The sequence below is a fragment of the Alligator mississippiensis genome, chromosome 6 (genome assembly GCF_030867095.1).
Source record: "Alligator mississippiensis isolate rAllMis1 chromosome 6, rAllMis1, whole genome shotgun sequence".
Classification (NCBI taxonomy): Eukaryota; Metazoa; Chordata; order Crocodylia; family Alligatoridae; genus Alligator; species Alligator mississippiensis.
This window is the reverse complement of record NC_081829.1, coordinates 74,272,437-74,289,136: the sequence shown is the minus strand read 5'-3', so window position 1 is coordinate 74,289,136 and position 16,700 is coordinate 74,272,437. Positions and strand designations below refer to the sequence as shown.

At 41.4% G+C, this 16,700-nt stretch overlaps 1 protein-coding gene across 3 annotated transcripts in view; it reads left to right on the top strand.

The window, feature by feature from the left end:
* Positions 1-16,700, top strand: part of INPP5A (inositol polyphosphate-5-phosphatase A) — a 457,340-nt gene that overhangs the window by 153,645 nt on the left and 286,995 nt on the right. For all 3 annotated transcript variants that reach the window (XM_014607835.3, XM_019484184.2, XM_059730011.1), the window contains exons 3-4: positions 8,184-8,284; positions 13,478-13,565. In XM_014607835.3, coding sequence (XP_014463321.1) covers positions 8,184-8,284; positions 13,478-13,565 — 189 coding nt within the window. The remainder of the gene's footprint in view (positions 1-8,183; positions 8,285-13,477; positions 13,566-16,700) is intronic.

The window sequence follows — 16,700 nt, the reverse complement described above, 5'->3', positions numbered from 1 at the left end:
CATCACATATAAAACAACATACATTTTTCTCCAGGTTAAGAAGAACTTTGAAGCTTTACTAATATACTAGGGGCCTAAGGATATATTATTCAGTTAAAGATTGAAGAAAAAAATAAATATAACTTTATTGGAATATGCATTAATTTACTACATCATATATTACTTATGAAAACACAAGAAACTAGGCAAAAATAATCAATAGATTTTGTTTCTTTAGTCATGTCATCGCTAGAATTAACTATATCTCTTTCAAACTGATAAAACACAAGCTAGCCTTCTCAATAATCTTGGCAAAGCGTTTAGGGCTTCTATGAAAATTATTTCCGTGCCTGAGTTGATGTTCACATGAGTTAATGTTTTCACACCTGAATTAATGTTTTTAGCTAGAGTTAAAAGCAGTCTGCAAGGCTATGAATTAGGAACTACATTAAGAGGAGCAGCTAATAGCAGAATTGCAGAAGAAAGGATAGCTTAAATTGTGGAACATCAAGACCTTTAAAAAGGGGGAAAGGGCTGTTAACACTTGGGGAATGAAGAGTTTAGAAGGAATCAGGTATTTTATAATGAGCTATCAAGTCAAGTGACTCCCTCACTTCTACCTGAATAGAAATGCTGCTGCCACTGCCAGGAAATTGGTTTTAAATTTTGGGTGGACCAATGATCAAAGGGGACTGTGACTGCTCCACTGAACACCCCCTCCCTGCTCTCCAATCCACCACATCATGCTGTCTTACACGGAGTGCAGGGCCATGCTCTCTGGCCCATGGTGCTCCACACAGATCCAGAAATTTGGCAGCAGGGGAGCAGTGTCACCATTCCCCTGCTGTTAATTTTTTGGACCCATAGGGAGCCTTGCAGGTTGGATGACATGGTGCAGGGAGCCAGACCTGGCCCTTGGTCTGGGGGTTTGAACACCCCTGTTCTGTGGGGGGGGGTTTAAATGCAAGTTTGTTATATAGTTTATTATCCAATACTAATTTGTAGTGTAAATAAAATGGACTGAAGTCTGTATAAGGCTATTTTGTGTGGAGAGGCTCCTTTTCTTATAACAACCTGTGATATAGCACTTTTTATTAGTAGTACTTCATAGAGGTCAACATATAAGGAAACAGAGGGCCTGAAAGTAAAGTCACTAACCCAGTGCACCTAAGAAACCAGTGATAATTATCTTTCCTTGTAGTTGTAATTCTGATATAAATTGAAAAGTCTTGAGATTCTACTGTTGTGATCAAGAGAGAATAATATGAAGAATTCATATAGAATGGTGTTTCATGTAGACTGGTGTTTCAAACCTGCTTGGCACATTCCTTGTGTGTTGCTGAGCCCATGGTCTCTGTTCATGTTTATTCTCCTCTTACTGCTGGACCTAGCTTGGAAGATACTGGTTGCATCTTGAATTTGCTGATTACCCTCAGCATTTAGATAAACAATGAATGGATCTTGATTTGCTGCTGATGGTTTGGGGTCAAAGTAAGCCACAAAATTAATTTTATCATTTGGAAATGACAGTGTTAGTCTGTTGCTGATAAAATCCCCTGTATCGATTAGCTCACTAGCATCCAATAGGCACTTTGTCTTAATGAATTCTTTAAAGAGGTAGATAATGCCACCTGACAGCTTTCCCAAGATGACTGACTTGTTCAGTTGTAGAACTGATTTTAGTGCCATACCTTCTGTACTTGAATGCATTAATTCTGTTTAGTTGCACAGTATTGGTATAATGGAAACCAGGGAACTGAACATAAGTTGATATTACAATTTATTTTTCTGTCACAAAAGTTTTCTTATGATTCAGCAGACATTATTTTAATACCATTGATTATATTTAATTTAAACAAAAGCCATAAATGAACCTGTAAGCTGTATTTAATAGGATGCTTTTCAAATATAGGGTAAATTTCTATATGCTGCATATTTGACGTGGTGCATTAACTTTATTACTTTGCTTAAATAATATTAATGCAACATTATGCTTCCTGTTTAGTTTCTAATTTAATCTGTGTGTAGGGTGACCATATGTCACCGTATGCATAGACTATCTGGAACAGTCCCAGATTTCAAAGGCCAGTCTTGATCAGCTGTTGGGAATTATAATGTGTGTCCCGGAAATTCAGGGGCAATGGGTGTACTCTGGCCAGGAGTTGGAGTGGCATGGAGCGCCTTTCAGGCAGGCAGGCTGCCTGCCCAGCATGCAGCCCTGTCCCAGCCAACTTGTGAGTGGGTAAAGGGACACAGCATCCTAGATTACTGGGATTTCCATATGGTTAGCTTGTCTGTATATTAAATATATGGCAAATGAAATAATGAAACAGCAACACTAAATCTATGGATACTTATTTTAGGTAAGATAAATGACATTGGTTATATAAAGAACAGCAGACTAGGCCTGTGTGCACAGGGAAGTTTTCGATTCGGATTTGGCCAATTTGGAGGACAGTGATTCAACGTGGAGATTCAGATCGCTGTCCTGAAATGATTTGGCTGAATCTGCTTCTGAAGATTTGGCACTGATTCAGAGAGATTTGGTGATTCAGCTTGGCCAAGGAGAGGCAGGCACAGATGGGCGGCTGCTGTAGGTTCTCTTGCGGTGCCTTCACCTGTACCTGTCTCTCCCCAGGCAGGGGGAGTCATGGGAGAAGCCCCCATGGCTGCCCTGCCTGGCCCCAGCTCCTGTCTAGCCCCAGCTTAGTCCCAGCACTTCAAAACAAAAAAAGCCCCACACTCACCAGCTGTAGGAGTGGTGATTGCCTTGGGGCAGCTGCCGCGTGGGTGCCAAGTGATCCCAACTGCCCCGCGCTGTGTGAGGGGGCTCTGCCATGAGCCCTCAGAGGACCCAATCCCTGCTACAAGACCTGGTGAGTGCAGGGCTTTTTGCTTTTTTTTTTTTAACCCACGGGAGGCTAGACTGGGTGGGGGATGGCATCGGGCAGGGCAGCCATGAGGGCTTCTCCTGCAGCTCCTCCAGCTGTTACTGCCTCTGCCCCTGCGGGGTGGAGCCACAGGGGCTCTGGCCTGCTGCTGCTTGCCCAGCTGGTGCTGGAGTCAGGGGCGGGGGGGGGGGAGCATGATGTAGGTGTGGCTCGCTCTGGGCAGCAGTAAGGCATAGCCCCCATTCTCAGCGCTGCTGCACCTGCATCAGCACTGGGAGCGAGGGTTCTGCCCTGCCACTGCTTGGGATGTGGGGCCATGGGATGTGGACGTGGCAGTGCTGGGAGGAGGGGCTATGCCCTGCTGCCATTTGCCTCCTTCCGCCTGGAGTGAGCTGTGCCTGTATCCCGCCCCCCCTGCCCTGGCTAGGCAAACGGCAGCTGGGCAGAGCCCCCACTCCTAGCGCTTCCATGCCTGCATCCTCCTGCCCCCCTCCCCGAGTAATGTACCACCCCTGCCCCTGCTGGGCAGCTTGTCCCAGGCCCAATCCCTCCTTCCCCAATGCCCCTTCCCTCCTCCCTCCCCCAACCCCAACAGACTTAACCAGCTGGAGGCAGCTGTCACCTGCCTGTTTAATTTATGGATGAATCTCCAAATCGGCTGAATCTTTTCCAAAGCTTTTCCAAATTGGTTTGGATGCTTTGAATTGATTTGGAGCTTTTACTTGGTCTCCCAATTTGATTCAGATTCTTTTTTAAACTAAATTTGACTTTATGCTAAATTTAACTTTATGCTACCTTAATTACAATCTGTAGTGCAATTGCCAGCAAAAGTGCTGGAGAAACAGCAATACATTGCAATCTAGGCACAGGGCATTTAAGTCCCTTCTGCATATGCAAGTAAAGGCATGCTGGGATCTAATGTGTGATCTACTACACAGTTGTGCTTGCTGCCATGCCACATCGCAGGCACAGTTAAGTTTTTATAAATACTTTGCACATGTAGCTGGTCTTAAGGTTATTGTGCAGTTAACCAGTTAATTGTTGTTTCTCATGTGCTATATAATATTATTTCTAAATGCTGTGCTGCGATTTTAAAACATGCCCTGAGTTGTATACTTTCCCTCTCTCTGCTAAAATAGATCATAATAAACTTCTTTCCCCATCAAAAAGTTTGTAGTCCCTTTGCTGGATTTAGTTTTCATTAAAAATCACCCCTATTTTAACTTTCATAATCTGGAAGGAGATGCTCCACTTCATGTAAATAAGAAATGAAGAGACATGGCATCCTACTGACTGAGAGCTTACATACAGACTAAAACCCGTTCATATCATTCCAACATCTTCCTTTAACTAGTTATTTTTCCATGTGCTTTATCATGTATTGCTTACAATGTTGTAAATTAGAAGCAGTTTCTTTGAAATTGGTGAGGTTTCATTGAGGCTAAGGTACTTTAAAATGTTTGTGCCTTATCTATAGATCATAACAATTTATTTTTATTTCTTACCTTTTTCTCTGTTACTGGCTCTTTTTCAAATTTTATTCATAAATCTACACTGTAGATTTTTTTTTGGTGGTGATCAAAATATAAAAAAAACATTTAAAAGATGAATCTCTTTTCAGTGTAATGGTCTGCACTCAACACCATGTGAAAGAACTTGACTAGTTAAAAGCAATTCTGTTTAAGATCACTGTAAACTGAAGTGGATCAATTTCAAGGCCACAGCAGTGATGAGAAGAATTGAGACTGGTCATATTTTATATTTTAATGATAAGTTATAGTATGGTGCTTTAAAAATGCTGAGAGCCAAGGCTATTTACAAAAGATTTTTAATATATTTGTCTTATTGCCATTTCATTGCTATATGAAACCATAAATTCAGTTGGGAGGAAACCTTATACATCTTAGAGTAATACCTTTCTAGTGCAATGAATCAAGTTTCCCATTCAATTTGGAACTGACCTAGAACATCACTTTTGTTGCTCAAAGGAGCAGTTCTACATAGAAGCTTCTAGATGTGGGTATTAAGTGAAATGTAATTGAGATCTAGGGCATTAGTCTAAAGCAGTTGAAATCTGTTACTAAACTATCACAACTAATTTCTTTGGCTTCTCTGCACCTCAGTTGTGTGAAATCACACATGTGTAACAAATTAATATCTTAAATTTGGGAATTTTCAGATCTTACTCTTTGTTCTAGGGAGTTGGCAGATTATGTTTGTAGAATTGTATATGACTGTGTATGTACATGAGAGAGAAAAAGTGGGTCAAGAATTTAGAGGTCATCTCAGCACCCAAATCCTTTTGAACTTAGGCGACTGTATTAAATTAAATCACCAAGTTTTATGAGTAGAGACAAGGCTCTTCTAAAATTCAGTAGTAAAATAATGAATAAAGTCATGGGTTTTTGTTAGTGAGAAGGCTGACTGGAGAAGGAATATGTATGTTTTTCTTGAAAATTATTTTGTTTGTAGATGTGAAAAGTAACTCCATAGCCCCAGATCAGAACTGACACATGGAGGAGATGGTTTCTGCTGTCCCTCTCTGCTTTAGTCTCCTCTGTACTCTTACCCTGTGGAGGTTATTTCATGGCCCAGGGCTTGCATTTCACCAGGAGGTGAAGACTGGACAGCTTAGAAGGCGAAGCAGATGTGCCAAAAGGACAGTAGCAGCAGCACATGGTAGATCTTAGGGTGCTTTTAAATGTCAACAGTGATCTCCTATTGAAAAAGGTTGGAGACCACTGCCTTACACCCAAATAACATGGTCTGGGTCCCTTGTTTCACTCCTCAAGTACAAGAGGAATATGGTCAGCGTGTTCTGTTCCTACACTTTTACGAGGTACAGTTTACCTAGGTTCCCATATCTTGGAAATCTCAAGTGGGAAGGCCAGAAACAATCAAACAGAAGCACAGTAAGGTTATTCTGGATAGTCCTTTCATGGTTGTGCAGTTGCATCAAAAAGGAGTTGTTAGAAATGTTTTAACAAAATACTTTTTGTTAGAAAAGACCAACACACCAAAACCATATGCAACTGTTCAGGAGCTGGTATGGTCAAACTTGCACCTGAATTTCATTCATCCCAAATGAATGCCCTTGCTTCTGGGCTCTAGAGTCATTCTGGCTCTTCCTGACCTTGTGATTATCTAATTGTGTATATATAATATAGAATAGTACCGGGAGGATAGATGACATATACCAGGGGTTCCCAAAGTTTTTACACCACGGCCTGGCAAACTGCAGCCCATCAGTCACAGACAACCATTGCTGGAATTTCCAGCCAGAAGACGGGTAAGGATACCTCCACCCGGTGCGCAGGGGGGTGGGCCAAACCCTGTGTTGCCTCGGGCCCTGCAGAAGGAGCCATGGCCTCTCCACCTGGCTCTGGGGGGCTGTGGTTTGCTGGTCCATGGCCACTTCCAGTCTGGCAGCCGACCATGCTGCAGACCGGCAGCTGACCTGCTGCAGCCCGGCATAGGGCCATGGCCCGGGGATTGAGAACCCCTGACCTATACCATAATAGCTAACAAATTGAGTGATTTGGGCACTTACCCAGAATGCAGGAGACCAACACTCAGATTCTTGTTTTCTCTGAACTTTGTTCTCTCATGTTCAATATAAGTGCCCCAACCACTAGTCTGCCACCTGTTCTATTTACCTTCTTGGTGACTGTTTTTTGTGCGTGAGAGAATTTATAGAGGTCATGGATTCATCCCAGTGCAAAACAGGAAAATCTGAATTTTCAGAGAGAGTGTACAAAAAATCTTCCTTTAGGTAGAAATATTATGTGAATAATGGTGGCCTGAACAGTTAAAGTTTGGAAAAATTAAGTATAGTTTTAATTTTAAGCATAGTTTTGAAATGGAAACTGTCAAACTTAACTATAGACGTTGATATGTGTGCTACCTATAATACTAACATAGTCACAAAGCTAACATAGCAACTATTTTCCCAGTTCCTTAGGAGCCACATAATTTGGGAGTGCTGACAGATGTTCAGTGCCCCACTGTCATGGTGCTTCACAAAAAGTACCATGAGTTACAGCGAACTCCCTGACCCAACAGATATTTGCTGTTTGGTTGGAAGGGGGTGATCAAGCTCCACTTTGGAGCCGATCCAGGGGAGAGAGGCTGCATATCTGCAGCCACTCTCCCCTAGCCCTGACATCCCTCTCTCAGCTCTGGCGCTGTCTTCAGGATGGGAGGGGTGGGTAGGGAGAGGAGGGAGTTCCATCTTTGCCCAGCTAGTGCTGGAGGGTGGGGCAAATGGATTGGAGCCCCTCTGAGCTCCCAGCCCATTCCTGCTCCCAGGCAGAGACAAACAGAAGTTAATGAAGGTGCTCTGCTTTGGAGCACCTTCATCTGAACCCTCACTAAATGATGGTTAATTTGTCCTGCCATTGGGATTGATCTGACTGATCACGCTACAAATGTAACTTCTGTCTCAATCCTGGGAGCTATTGCTGTGGCCTTTTCCATTGTGATAAGCAACCTACCCATATCCTAGTGACATGATCACAGACAAATCTGTGGCAAAAGTATCATGGAGATTTCCTTTTAAAGTTAGTCCTTTTGCCACAGGTCTTCCCGTGGAGAAGGGCAGATAATGCCAATAAAAACTAATATATCAGTATTCCACACTAAAATAAGTTGTTTTTTGAGTAGGTTCACTGTAGTCTCATATCCCCTAGAATACTTAAGTTTCAGTTTTGTGCAATATATTAGCATTGTGATGGATTTCTCTGCCTTGTCCTATACTGTAGAATCTAAAGTAAATGAAATACACGTGCAACAGAACTCCATGGAAACATTTTTACTATATAGTTACTAAGAACTTTTTGGAACTTTAAAAAATGACGGCGTTTTAAAAAAATTCAGAAGTAATAAAGGACTTTGGACTCTTTCAAAAATCTTGTTTAGCCCTTTTACACCATAAGCAAAGCCAGAGTTTTGTTTTTGTTTATTCACCAACATATGCCCTTGGTGAGATTAGGTAGATAATGTGGTGCATTTTACTTAAGTGACTAGGAACAACCAGGAAGAAATCATTTATTTAATAATAACAATGAAGTGTTTTAGATGTGTAAATTAATATCTTCTATTCTGAGTGCATTAAAGAAGCCAAGAACTCCTTCCCACATTTATGATTCTGACAATTATCTTATTTTCATATATAATAGAATTTCTCTCATGTAATGACTTACCTAAATGACCAAACTTGTATCTAAATTTTCATTTTTTGCTCAATATTGTAATAGCTGTTGATATAATTTGACTACTTATATAACATAACATATGTATGTTTATATGTTTCAGGTTGTTCATGCACACAGGCCACACTTCATGGCATTACACTGTCAAGAGTTTGGTGGAAAAAACTATGAAGCTTCCATGTCTCATGTGGACAAGTTTGTGAAGTAAGTAATTGGAAAGGAGCCTGTTCATTTTAGCATATGTTTGAAAGACGTAACAAATATTTCTGGATAAATTCTTAAATAAACTCTAGTTTAGCCACAAGGTTGAATGAAAGAATTACTGGCAAAATTCTGTGTCATTGCAGAAGACAGATTAGATGATCATGGTAGCCCCCTCTAGCTTTAAAAATCTTTTGAATTTGTGATTCATAGAATCATAGAAAATTAGGGTTGGAAGGGACCTCAGGCCATCAAGTCCAGCTCTTTCTCAAAGCAGGACCATTCCCAAATAGCTCATCTCAGCCAAGGCTTTGTCTAGCCCTGGTCTTAAATACCTCCAAGGATGAAGAATCTGCAACCTCTCTGGGTAACCTGTTCTACTGCTTTACTGCCCTCCTAATGAGAAAATTCTTCCTGATGTCTAACTTAAATTTCCCTTGCTGCTACTTGAGACTGTTGCTCCTTGTTCTGTCATCTGCCACCACTGAGAACAGCCTAGCTCCATCCTATTTGGAACCACCCTTCAGGTAGTGGAAGGCTGCTCTCAATCCCCTCTCAGTCCTTCCTTCTCTGGAGTAAATAAGCCCAGTTCCCTCAGCCTCTCATAAATCATGTTCCCCCAGCCCCCTCACCAATTTTGTTGCCCTCCACTGGACTCTCTCTGATTTGTCCACATCTTTTCTGTAGTGGGGGGCCAAAAACTAAACACAGTACTCCAGATGTGGCCTCACCAGTGCTGAATAGAGGGCAGTAATCACTTCCCTTCGTTTAGCAACACACCTACCAATGCAGCCCAGTATGCCATTAACCTTCTTGGCAACAAGGGCCCACTGCTGGCTCATATTCAGCTTATGATCTACTGTAACCCCCAGGTCCTTTTCTACAGAGCTACTGCCCATCCAGTCAGCCCCCAGCCTGTACCGGGTGGCCTGTATTGGTGCATGGGATTCTTACAAGATATTAAGTACATTGCTCCCATTGACTTAATCTCATGGAACTGCTGCAAATTTTTATAAGATTTCTATGAATAAAGTTAGCCTATTGTGCTTAGAAGTAAGAGAGCATACATGGTCTCAACAGCACACTGCTTCTGAATTTTGAAGTATATGAAGTATTAAAATGTGGTCATTAGATAATATTGTTTTTGCACAGCAAATTAATTTATGATAGTATAATTTTACTTCACCACTGTCTAGACTGGGGCGGGCAATTATTTTGGATGGAGGGCCGCTTACTGAGTTTTGGCAAGCCATCGAGGGCCACATGACAGGCAGCCAGGAGCAGATAACTATTAATTTTCTAAAATTTTTAGGGGCCCTGTGGGTCAGATAGAATGGCCTGGTACACAGACGTAGCAATTGTAACAACATCAAACAATATGTATGTGTAACTATGTTTGCATGATTCTTTCACACCACATTTGCAGCAAAATTTCTAGTTTTAACCTTGTTTTTCATTCAGGGTTAAAGGTACAGGAATTTAGTTAATATTCATCTGTATGATTCTGTGGCATTAAGACAGATAATAACAGCTTAGGTACAATCCTGAGCAGCAGCGGTTCCCAACTTTACTTTTTAAAATAAGTAAAAGGTACATTTTTCCACACTTTCAGTTGGCAAACAAGGTACTACATGTAAAATATCTGACATCTGAAAATGTAGTCCCTCCAGAATTTACATGACTATTTGTCTTAAATTGAAAAATACCTGTTTCTATATTGTCATTAGTTCCTATATTTACAAAAAAGGAAGTGATAGAGACTATTTCAAGATGACAGCATAAGATAATTTAGTCATCTCAGGCAATTGTTAAATTTTTAAATGGTGACCACTCTAAAAATGAAGCAGTTCTTTTACTCTGTTTTCATATGGTCCTAAATTGTTTGGAGTAAACAAATACAAACTCTTGGGGATAAAGTTAAATTGATTGGCTTGTGGCATTGGAAAGCGAGTAGATACGAAACAATGCAAAAAGAAGGATATAAGAAGCAAGAAAACCGGAGACTGTGAATTAAACTATAAATACATATTCTAAGTACTGCAAGGTAAAAAGTTAAGGTTTTCAAATTGCTGAGCAATTGTTTAATGGAAGATGTAATATTTTTTCGTCTCATAATCTTTAGATAATTTGTTAGGTTGAAGTATTAATTGTAACAATGATTAGCTCTATAATATATGCCTAAAATGAGGGTAAGATCTCCTGTTAGTGTTTAGCCATTTTTTATTGGTGCGTTGGCTTTAAAAAATTTCCTGTGAATTAGATAATTTATTATAAAAATGATTCTATGATTAGTTCTTTTAAATACAGGCCTGAAAATTGAACTTATGTTGTGAAGGCTCCATGTGCTCATTTAGATGCCAATCTCACCTGGAGAAATTAAAGATGGTTTCAACCAATAAGACTGACATTTGATTAGTTGTGTTTTCTAGCATTTTAATTTCCTTTGCAATGATGTAGTGCATCACAGAGTGAAATGAGCTGGCTAAAGAATTTCAGAGACCTTAAAATTTGAGTACCCTGAGTCATAGAGATGAATGCCTCTGGTTAAGCCAGAGGTGTCAAACAGGGCCTGCGGACTGGATTTTGGCCCATGGAGCTATTCCATTTGGCCCGTTGGGCGACTAGTGGGCCATGGAGTTGAGGCATGGCCAGTGGGATGCTGTTGCTAGTATCTTGGGCCCCCTGGCCCTGGTGGACACAGGTCCCAGTAGACACAGCCCTTTGTCACCCTGTTAGCAAGTTGTCTGGCCTGTGGCTGGTGCTGCTGCCTGGCCTATTGTTGCCACTGCTGCCACAGCCTGGATCTGCCTTGCAAGGAGTTCCCGTTGTCCAGATCCAGCCTGGGGCCCAGGGTGAGTTTGACAGTCCTGAGTTAAGCCCTTTTCCTAAGTGTAGAAAACATATCATAAATTTATTTAGAAATTGTTTTTTTTACAGACCAATACCTGTAGTTATACTTATTGGAGTAATTTTGTTTAGTAGCCTTGTTTGCAAATATTATTTTTCTCTCTTTACAATTAATGCAGTTTTTTGTGGTGACTTCTCAGTATGCTGAAACAAAATTAATACATAACCTAATTTACTGTTGAAACATTTCTCAGAAAGAACCATAAATTCCAGTTATTTAAATATAGCCATAATGAATTATTTTAAGAAACAAGTGACTTCTGTAACTACAGTGTTCAATACTTGATTTGCTAATAAAACCTGAGCCAGCTGATGTAACTATTCAAGTTGCATCAATGTGCCAAATTTTAAGTGAATAATAGCCTATGCTGTTTTAAAATAATATGTAGCCACTGTTCCTTGTAAGTAGTCAAACAGTGCCCTCTGCTGTTGTTGCTCATCAGTGGTTAACTTAAAATGCTATTAAAATGTCTACTTTGTTCTTGGGAAACTGAATGCTTATGGTATTGTGGAAAACCTGTATTCTTTTCCTGTTTCTGTTGAGGCCAATATTATACTTCGGGGCATTTGAAATAAGAAATGTAATTGGAACCAGCAATCGCTTGAAGACTGTAAATCATCAAAATGCAAAGTTGTGCCTATGGATTTTGAGGCCTGTGACATTTTCCCACCCCTTGACTATTTAGAGTTATGTAGCCTGCAAGAGCTACTTTAATCATAAGCAGAGTAGATTCCATTCTTTGTCCTAGTTTGACAAATATATAGACCACATTCCAGACCACGGGCTAGGTTTTAAAATGACAATCATGGAAGTGGAGATCTTCTATCCCTTTTATTCAGAGTCATTCTTCAGAAACCTGTCTTTTGATCATTATGGAGGGCAAGGGTCTGCCTGCTCTGTCACTCTTTGCGTTTGTATGACCTGAAGTTTTACTGTCTGAGGCAAGCAAGGGGCTAGGGTGAAGTTAATTGTCAGGTGACAGGTTTTGCTTTATTTCACTGACTGGCACATTACTACTTGGTGCTTTGAAAATTATTTCCAACTATTACTTGAAAGTACCTGCCCTGCTAGACTTAAGGGGAATGGGTAGACAAAGGTTATAGCTGCTAAATGGGAATAGACTTTCATCTGCAGAGCTCTGATGGAATAGCAGTTCGTGCTCTCCTCTTGCTAGATCAGTATTCTTCAAAGTACTCTTGACTGGTGCCCTCTTCTTTAAAAGCCTCCTGATAGAGCACTTTAAGATCACCATTTACAGGGCTACCAAGTCATACCTGCTAAGTTTTGTTCAGCTCCATGCATGACATGTCTTGACAAAGAAAAACAATCTCTGACCATTGTAGGATAAACCTGTTCCTTATGCACCTAATTTCTTGAGGTAGTTGAGCAGGGCAGTAGAGAATGTTGGAAGAGTGACTGGGAGCAAGAGTTTACAAGGAGTCAGAGACTACCAGGACTTGTTAGAGGAGGGAGTCTAAAATGAAAGATTGCTGTAAGCATGAAATGATCTGTTGGGACAGCAGTAGAATCTAGAGCAGCTTACAGGCCTCACTGGGTATGCTGAGCTCTACTAGAGATCTGCCCACTAGTATAGTTACAAATCAGCATTAAAATCATTTGGTACATCTTCACTACTCTGAGTTCTACCTTATGAGCCAGTCAGCCTTTACCCAAGCCATCCAAGTATTTTCACTCTGCAGTCAGATGTACTGGTCAGGATCTTTGCAGACATTGTCTTCCAGAGACTGGGAACCTGGAACTCAGAGTTTAAAGTTCGCTAGGCTGGCATACCAAGTTCTCAAGAAACTTTGATTTTTTTTTAAGTTACTTTTCACTCCTGATCTCCAGACAATCTGGAGATCACTTTAAAATAGCGGGGCTTATATGTTTGATGATACTAAACCAGAGCGTATTTCGGTGGCAACACCATTAAATCACCAGTTGTCACTCCGTTTTTGACAATTTTGGCGGGAAAACCAAGGACTGAATTGGTATGGAGATTGAAGTACCCTCTCTTCCTTCAGATTAGAATTAAAGCATGTTGATACAGCAGTGTGATGGAGTTTGAACTGCAGCTATTTGTGGTGTACCTGTTCTGTTCTTCAGTCTCTGAGGCTTTCAGTCTGACGTATTTCATAAGCCTTGAAAGCCTTTAAAATATCCATCAAAATGGGAAGTAGCTCTATTCTTTCTTTAAGGGGTGTTAGGAACATGTTGAATATAGTGACTAAGGTAGATATAAACTTTTTCATTCCATTTATATTGTCGTTCTTTCATTTGTCTTTCAGAGAATTATTATCAAGTGATGCAATGAAAGACTATAACAGAGCCCGGGTTTACCTGGATGAGAACTACAAATCGCAAGAACATTTTACGGTAAATTTCCCTCTTTCAGGAGGCTGATATGCACTTGAATGTGAATTCGATTATTGTTTTTTTGAATCCTGGTTATTGGATTGGTCTGAGTGTCTATAGTGATCATGAGGATTATATCTTTACTAAATGTACTGTATGTGGTTGGAGAAGTACACATTGATCATTTAGAGGAACTGCATCCATTGAAGTGTTAGTAGCATGTCAGAATTGGTGAAAGGTAAGTTTCTGCATTTTTTGTGCTCATCATTCTCTTTAGCAATTATCCCTCCATTCAAGAGAATGCCAGCAGGCTACATGTTGGGATGGCGCCAGATTTGGAACTTGATTAACTTTGAAGAAATGTTGGCAATCTTTGGACATTTTTGTCATGGATCTTTTAAAGTCTGAGTTAGTCTCACTGAAGTTATAAATGTGAAGGGAAAAATCAGCATACAGATGTCCATTGATATGCAGGTGACATTTAGGTCAATATGAAAATTAGACTCAGCCTTAGGAAAACTTACCTTTCTACTCGTGGACAAAGTGGTAATATTGTTACAGCCTGAAGTTATACACTAAACAAACTGTTTGCTGCCATGTTACTTTATGATGTACTGCTAAGCTGTTTTACTGTATAGAGCAGAACTACTGCATTAATCTACCCCAGGGCTATCCAAATCTTGGCCTGCAAGGGACTAACATGCAGCCTGGGAACTCCTTCAGCTGTTGCTCTGGCAGCTGAAATCTCTGGGCTCCTCCTCTCTTCTCCAGTTTTTGCTTTCTTCCCCCCCATTCCTGGGGATGGGGCAGCATGGTGGGAGGGGGCCAGAGAGGGGTCTGCGTTATCTGTACTCTGCATGCGGCCTGAAAGAGGAGAACTGAGCTGTGCACATGGCTGGGAGAGGAACTGGGCTGCTCAAACTGGATGCTTGGGGGGTGAGGGGCTACCTGCAAAGGATGCCAGAAGGGCTGCCCCTGTGATGTGCAGCCCATGCTTTATGTAGCCTGAGGGCATGTGGCCCCTGCCACCCAGAAGTTGGACTACCTTCATTTACAGGTTTTATTGATGACACAAATGAGAATTTCCCAACTGTCAAGGCTTTGTGTTTCCATGTATCCCTTTTTACCCGATAATAACAATAATATTTTGCCAACAATAATGTCTTGAGTTCTTATGTTATTTTGAAAGATCTTGGGTACATAAGATTTGCAAACTGTTTGTCAGTAAATAATGAATTCTGTGTGCATTTCTACAGATTGAATCATATTGGAGTCTCTTCTGTTATACTTGAAATAACTTTAGCAAAGGATTTATCTATCAAGATGCTTACATGCCAGAATCTCAGTATTAGAGCATGTAATTAGGAGCTGGATCCCCCAACATTTTTTCCTTTTCACCCAAACTCATATGTTCAGTAGATGCTTATTCTTCTCTGGTAGGCCTATAGCTGTTTTGCTTTTTCCCAACGCAGCAGTAAAGTTTCCTCTCGCATATCTTGTCTGCTGTTGCCGTCCAGCAGTAGCTCCAAAGGTTCTTCTTCTCTAGTGTACTTGTTCCCTAACTTCTTCCCTGGTAGCCTGTTTTCACAGGGTAGAAAGAGATGCCATCCTTTGTACCACCATAAAAAGTTTTTCTGACACCACAAAGTGACAGCAAAAAGACATCCATACCTTTTTATTGTATAACGGTGTGGCCACAACCAAAGGTAATATGAAATTGTGCCACCTAATTGCAGTGTATAAATGTTTGCTTAGGGTGGGAGAGCAAAGGCAGCCTAGAGATGTCTGCACTCTCCTGCCACTTTAGGCAGGCACTTGCTGGACTTGAGGAGCTCAGACCTTCACGCTCTGGAATTCCTCCTGCACAGGATCGGGCCCCTCGGTCTCAAGGAACTCCTGTGTAGCGTTCCCCACTTCCAGAGACATACCACCAGCAATCTCCAGGGCATGTTTCTGCAAGCAGGGAAAGTTGAGCTTCTCCATTTCCAGAGATATGACCCTTAGGTTGCTGGGCTGCATCTCTAGAAGTGAAGAAAGCCAAGCTGACTGGTAGCCGTAGTGCCAGGACTGTGTACTGCACTGGAGTTTCCTGGCTTTCCCTGATCCCAGAAACACATTCCTGCAAACAGAGAGCCCCAACTTGCCCGCTTCCACAGACACGTCCCCAGCAACCTTTCAGATTCCTAGAGATTGCTGGGGATGCATCTCTGGAAGTGGGAAATGCATCGCTTGCCCTGCAAGATCAATGGACAAGACAGTGGTTTAATGTGCCAGGACATATCCCAGCACAGCTGATCTACTTCATTTGGCAATTCCTGTTTCTAGCTCTAGAAACTGTTCTATCCTTGATGGACGTATCCTTCTTCATGGTTTCTACAGAGAGCAGTCTCAAGGAAATCTTCTTTTTCAGCAAGCTATCTAGCATTAAGCTAAATTGTGTCTTGCTTTTCTCAGGGCTGTTGATAGTGTGTTATACTTTCCTTTGTACTTCCGTGTTGGTAGTTGAGAAGTACATGCTGTTTCATCCTTTCAATAGATAATGAAAGTGTATTCGGTAGACTTATGGAGTTAAATGATTTAATCCCACTCTTTCTTGTACAAAAACTGTTCCTCTGAATAGCAACTTTTACAACCAGTGATTGCTTGCAACCCAGTCTCTGCTTCAGGCCATTGAAACCTACTGTGGGTCACCTATCTTCTCTTCAGCCACCTGCTGCTGTGTCTGCCACCCACCTCCCATCTCTACCACCTGCTCCATGCACCACTGGTTCTGGTCCTCAATGGCACAGAAGGAAGGCAAAGTCAGTTTGGAGAGGGTAAGCAATGTCTGTCATACAGGGTGAGAGAGGGAAGCAGAGAAAGCTGCAAAAGAGATTGCTAGCATGACACAGGGCACACTGACGTGAGCTGCATATCACTAATCCCCCATGCTACCACATCGGACCTATGCTGATCACTGGCATAGGGTGTTCTTCTAATATGGGAAACCAGCCACAAAAGTAGTCCACAAATAGGTGTAATGGTTTTTGGCTGTTTTCCATCATATCTTAAGTTGAACATGAGACAGGGTATCCCCATCATGCAACGCCCAATGCCAGCTGCTTGGAGGGGCTTGATTGATTGCTCACTCCATGTCTGCAGGCTGATAGGCATATG